Source organism: Quercus robur, chromosome 12, assembly GCF_932294415.1.
Source record: "Quercus robur chromosome 12, dhQueRobu3.1, whole genome shotgun sequence".
In the NCBI taxonomy this organism is placed as follows: domain Eukaryota; kingdom Viridiplantae; phylum Streptophyta; class Magnoliopsida; order Fagales; family Fagaceae; genus Quercus; species Quercus robur.
The window spans coordinates 10,511,303-10,516,544 of record NC_065545.1 but is presented as its reverse complement, the minus strand read 5'-3'; the positions used below and the strand labels follow the sequence as shown (position 1 = coordinate 10,516,544).

The window sequence follows — 5,242 nt, the reverse complement described above, 5'->3', positions numbered from 1 at the left end:
TTCAAAACTCCTGAGTATTCTGTCAAAGTATTAACAAGAAGACAATAAATCCGAAATCTCATGAATCACATGAAATTTCAGACTCATTGGACCAACCATTCAAATTTTGTTTACTTTTATCTGGACTGTTTCCAAAATATACATGCTTCCCTTCCCAAAAAAAAAAGTTTCAATCCTTACGACTTACAAAGTATTTTCATTCTTTTTTGCTTAAAATAAAATGGGGGGGAGAAGACCTATCCAAAAAAAAAAATGGGGGAGAGATTTTAATTCAAGTATTGGGTAACCAAGCTCTACCCATAAGATGCAGGATTCCTTACTATGATAAGGACAAAGCCCTTTCAACCACTTTGATTCTTGGTTAATCCTGGTTGCTTAAAAGCTTTGCTTGCTTTTCATGTTATGAGACTAACAGGATATTCCGAAGGATGCATCTGTAAGTGCATTTTTTTTCTTTTTTGAGAAATCGCTACTGTAAGTGCTCTAATAGATGCAAAAGAAAATAAATGGGTTAAAGAAGAATTTATGCCCATGAAGAGCTGATTTGAGTTATAAGAAGGCCTCTGATGTAGTTCCTCTTGTATTTCGTGATATTTCCTTCTTAGTCAGTTTCAATATAAAATTTGACTGGATTTTCAACAAAATAAAATGAGAAAGAACAAAACGTAATGTATATTACAGCAAGCAAAGTAGCAAATTAGGTAATGTTGCATAAACATTAAAGAATTCTCCATTAAAAGCCGTCACAAACTTAATACAGCATAATTTACACACAATTAATACATTAACACCAAATGCACATTAGGGGGAGAGAGAAAAATGCACATCAAAGAAAAGAGTAGAAGAAAATAAAAATAAAAAGAGATGATGTGAGGAGAAGCTTCAAAGTGGGAAGATTCTTAATCCCTGGCCTTGAAAGGAATAGCTCTGATAACTATCTGGTGGTACACAGCAGCTAGAGCAGCACCAATGAAGGGTCCAACCCAGAAGATCCACTGTTTTAATCAAAGGGAGATATATTGTTAATCTTAACCTCATGTCAAAGAGTCAATAATAATGTACTGTAGGTTATATATGATTTATATATCAAGGCTTACGTGGTCATCCCATGCATGGTCTTTGTTGTAGATAATGGCAGCTCCAAGACTCCTGGCAGGGTTAATACCAGTTCCTGTAATGGGGATAGTAGCCAAGTGAACCAAGAACACAGCAAACCCTATGGGAAGTGGAGCCAAAATCTGCAAAAATGATAATACACTAGGTTAGAATATTGTGTTTAATGCATAAATTACTAATCTAGTCAATTGATTTCTGCTTTCACATTTAACATTGTGCTTTTCATATATCTTAGATTACTATCAAAGTCAATTGATGTTTGTCACACAACATTTAATTTGTAGGGGAAGTAAATGTGTTGGGGGGGGGGGGGGGGGATAACGTTGTACTTAAAGTGGGAAAAAAAAGAGACTCGGGGTCTGTTTGGAATCCGCTTATTTTGCTGAAACTGAAAACTTTTTATTGAAAGTACCGTAAATAAAAGTAAAAGTTATCTGAAATAGTACAGTAAGACCCATGAATAGTACCAAAAAGTGCAGTAGGGCACATAAATAGTAATAAAAATAAGCTAAATAATAAAATAAATTGGCAAAAAATAAGCTATCTAAACTACACTTGATTTAATCATTTGAACATCGTAACTGGTAAGCCTTAATTACTTCTCTGTTTTCTTTTAAAAAATAAAAGTAATATATGAATTCATGAGATAAACACAATCTGACTGAACATTTTGCATACTGGATTGTATTAGTGAAATGCCAATCTTTTTTCAAACTGACGTGGCAAAAATTAGGTACTACCAAAAGCTACGAAAATAACATCATGTCAAGTTTGCTCTAAAACTCATGCCACATCAGCATGAACAAGAATTCGAACACATTATTGGCCTTGTGACATGTCAATTTTCCTGTAACTTTTTTTTTCCCCAAATAAGGTAGTATCTTTTAATAGGAAATTGAGATTTGTTGTAAAATTGTTGTGAATTTTGTTCTGGTTAAATGCCCAAACCAAGCTGATAATTGATATGGTAGACAATGGATTAAGATGATCACTTGTAGTTGATAATTGATACCAATAATTTTCGAATCTAAAGTGGGAGAGAACCAAAGGATAAGAAAGAGAAACCCCAAGGAATCCAAGACAATTTGTGTTACGCTACCTTTGCATGTGGTGGTGGGTCACAGTGTCACACCACGATCTTTCCCCATGGAATAGATTTAATAGATATGAAGTAGGTCCTAAGATACATTTATTAAATTTTATAAATCTAATGTGCTACTTAATTTATTTCTAAGCAGTGTTTATTGCAAACAAACTATTTTACACATACTAACCACCAAGGGGTGTAGTCTAGTAGTCTTGGGTGATGCACAAGATGCGTTAAGTATCTTGTCCAAGGTTTGAATCTGAATATAGACTCACTTGGGTTGCCTTCCTCAGCAGCTCAAGGTTCACTAATGTCCCTCATGAGGTTAGAAAGCTATGGCTCACTGTAGTTCCCTTACACCCCAACAGGACTACAGACCCAGCAAGTAAGGTGATACTTTAGTCACATAGATCGCCACGTTGGTCACCCCCACCCCATTTTTTTCATCAAAAAAACTATTTTACACATACTCAAAAAATAACTAAAATTGTAACTTCAAATAAGCTTTTTAGGATTTGTATAAAACAGTTTTGGGCAACAAGTTTAACTTTTTATTTCCTACTTAAATTTTACAAATATAAACATGGTCACAGCACCCAGAAAGCACCCCCACAAGTCTCTCTCCCTCTCTCTTACCCGGAGGACACACAAATCAATGGCACATGCAAGAACTTAACAATATAAATCTAACCATAAAAAGCATAAAAAAATAAATTATAAAGAAAAGACAACCTACACCTATGACCTACCGGTACCAACCAGCTTTGCAAATTATAACAGTCAATTTTACTTTGTTAAAAAAAAAAAAAAAAACTTCTTTTTTTTGGTAAACAAACCAACTTATTTCGAAAAGCAAGGTAAAGTTAGGGGATCAACTTTCTCTAAGAGTTCCAAACATAACCAGGCGGAAACCCCACTTTTAAGATAAATACAAAAGAACCATAGACCAAAATTTGCAAGCAAAAAACCAAGAGGAAAACAATAAAATAAAATAAAAAACATTACTTTGTAAAACGGCTAATAAAGTAATAAATGGCACAAAGAAGAGACCAAAAGCACTAGCAAAGCAATCAAAGCTAAATAGTCCACGCAAAATCAACTCAGAAAATCACTTGCAAGGGTCATGAAAAATAATCCCATGGAGAAATTATTTATATATATATATATATATATATAAACATAGTAAAGTTAAAATTAAGAAAGAAAGAAAGAAAGAGAGAAATAATAATACATACAGGGACGTGAGAGTCTCTGGCGTTTCTCTTGGCATCAGTAGCAGAGAAGACAGTGTAGACAAGGACAAAAGTGCCAACAATCTCAGCTCCAAGGCCATCACCCTTGGTGTAGCCATGGTTCACAACGTTGGCTCCACCACCATTGCCCTCATAAAAGGTTGGTCCAAAACCCTTCACAACCCCAGCTCCACAGATAGCTCCCAGGCACTGCATGATTATGTAAAACACTGCTCTTGTAAGGGACAGCTTCCTTGCCAAAAGGAGCCCAAAGGTCACAGCTGGGTTTATGTGTCCACCTATTGTAAACAATATATACACATATATTTGATCAGTACACAAAGGTTAAAAAAAAAATAAAAAAAAATAAAAAAAAAAAAAGAGAGAGAGAGAGAGAGCAAGAATAACAAGAAAAAGGAAGGTTTTTAAAAAAAAAAAAAAAAGTTAGCTAACCTGAGATACCAGCAGTGCAGTAAACAAGTGCAAAGATCATACCACCAAAGGCCCAAGCAATTCCTTGGATACCCACAGTTGTACACTTATTTGTAGACTTGTTATAACCCATCACAGTTAAGATGGTGATGTAGAGGAACAAAAAGGTGGCTATGAACTCAGCAATCCCAGCCCTGTAGAAGGACCATGAGGAAAGCTCCCCTGGCTCAAACAAAGGAGCTGGGGGTGGCTCTTTGTAGTCCTTGTCTGTCTGAGCTGATGTGCCCAAGGGTTGCCTCTCTGAGTACTTGTTTGCTCCAACCTTAACATCTTCTTCCTTACCCTCCATAGTTCACTCTCTCTTTCTCTCTCTCTCTCGCTGTTTCTCTTAGCTCAAAAAGATGCTATTTTTTCTCTCTCTGAACGCACTCAAGTAAAAGGCAGTGAAGTGGAGGAAAGTTAGAAGGTCAGGTGGTTTTATAGATGGGAAGTCCATTATTTGGCTGAAAGCAAAAATGGGTTGTCTTTTTTTATTTTTTATTTTACTTTAAAAAAATTAAATTCTTGGTAATCAGTTATAATTAATGTGCTTTATTAACCAAAAAAAAAATAATTAATGTGCTTTTTTTTTAAGGGTTTTTTATATTTAATCTTATCAAGTTATCATGATTAAGGATGGTATTTTTTAGGGTTCTGGAAAGAGCAGAGGGATGTTGACAGGTTCTGGTTGGTGCCTTGGTTTTGTTCTTATCCTCTACAGAGTGTCATTCTTTTTATTATTATCATAATTTTTGTCTATGATGAGTTTTTGAATATTTTTGGTCCACTAGATTAGCTGTTCTGGGCCACCTAATTCATTTACCCAATCTTAAGGTGCGTTTGTTTTGGGTTCAAACCACTTCCAGAAATGGTTTTCTTTCTGTAAATATGTATGTTTGGTAGTTACCGAAAATTAGGTCAAATTGAAAACCATTTCTGTGTTGACTGTAAAATAAGGGCTCACTCCTATAAAAGCATTTCCGGTTTTATTTTCACTTTAAACCATTTACACTCCTCACACAACACTCTAAGCTCCTCACAGATCACGCACTCCTCACACAGTCCAATGGTACTCTCCATCATCTCTCACACACACTCCTCTTCAATCGCACATCCAAGCACCGGTGAGAGCTCCGATCGCACATCCTAGCACCGGCGAGTCGCACCCCAGCACCAGCAAGATCGCGCCACAAACCCACCCACTAATCGACCCACCTTGTCCACTGGCGAGATCGCGCCACGAACTGATTGACCCACCCAGTGAGTGACCCACTCCTAGATCGACCCAACACCTTCAGATCGACCCACCTCATCCACTGGCGAGTCGCACCCACAA

General features: G+C 36.3%; 1 protein-coding gene across 1 annotated transcript; it reads right to left on the bottom strand.

Annotated features, from left to right (window-relative positions):
- Positions 1 to 649: 649 nt before the first annotated feature.
- On the bottom strand, positions 650 to 4,330 carry LOC126709131 (aquaporin PIP1-1-like). Its single transcript, XM_050409237.1, has 4 exons — positions 3,889 to 4,330; positions 3,439 to 3,734; positions 1,098 to 1,238; positions 650 to 995 (listed from the first exon to the last, which is right to left on the bottom strand). The coding sequence occupies exons 1-4, from the start codon at positions 4,214 to 4,216 to the stop codon at positions 900 to 902; spliced, it is 861 nt and encodes a 286-aa protein (XP_050265194.1). The 5' UTR covers positions 4,217 to 4,330; the 3' UTR covers positions 650 to 899.
- Between the last annotated feature and the right edge of the window lie 912 nt (positions 4,331 to 5,242).

Coding starts and splice junctions, on each gene's coding strand:
- LOC126709131 (XM_050409237.1), bottom strand. CDS start 4,216: ATGGAGGGTAAGGAAGAAGATGTTAAGGTTGGAGCAAACAAGTACTCA. Junction 1,239..3,438: donor CCAGAGACTCTCACGTCCCT/GTATGTATTATT, acceptor TCATTTTTGCAG/ATTTTGGCTCCACTTCCCAT. Junction 996..1,097: donor ACCATGCATGGGATGACCAC/GTAAGCCTTGAT, acceptor TGATTAAAACAG/TGGATCTTCTGGGTTGGACC.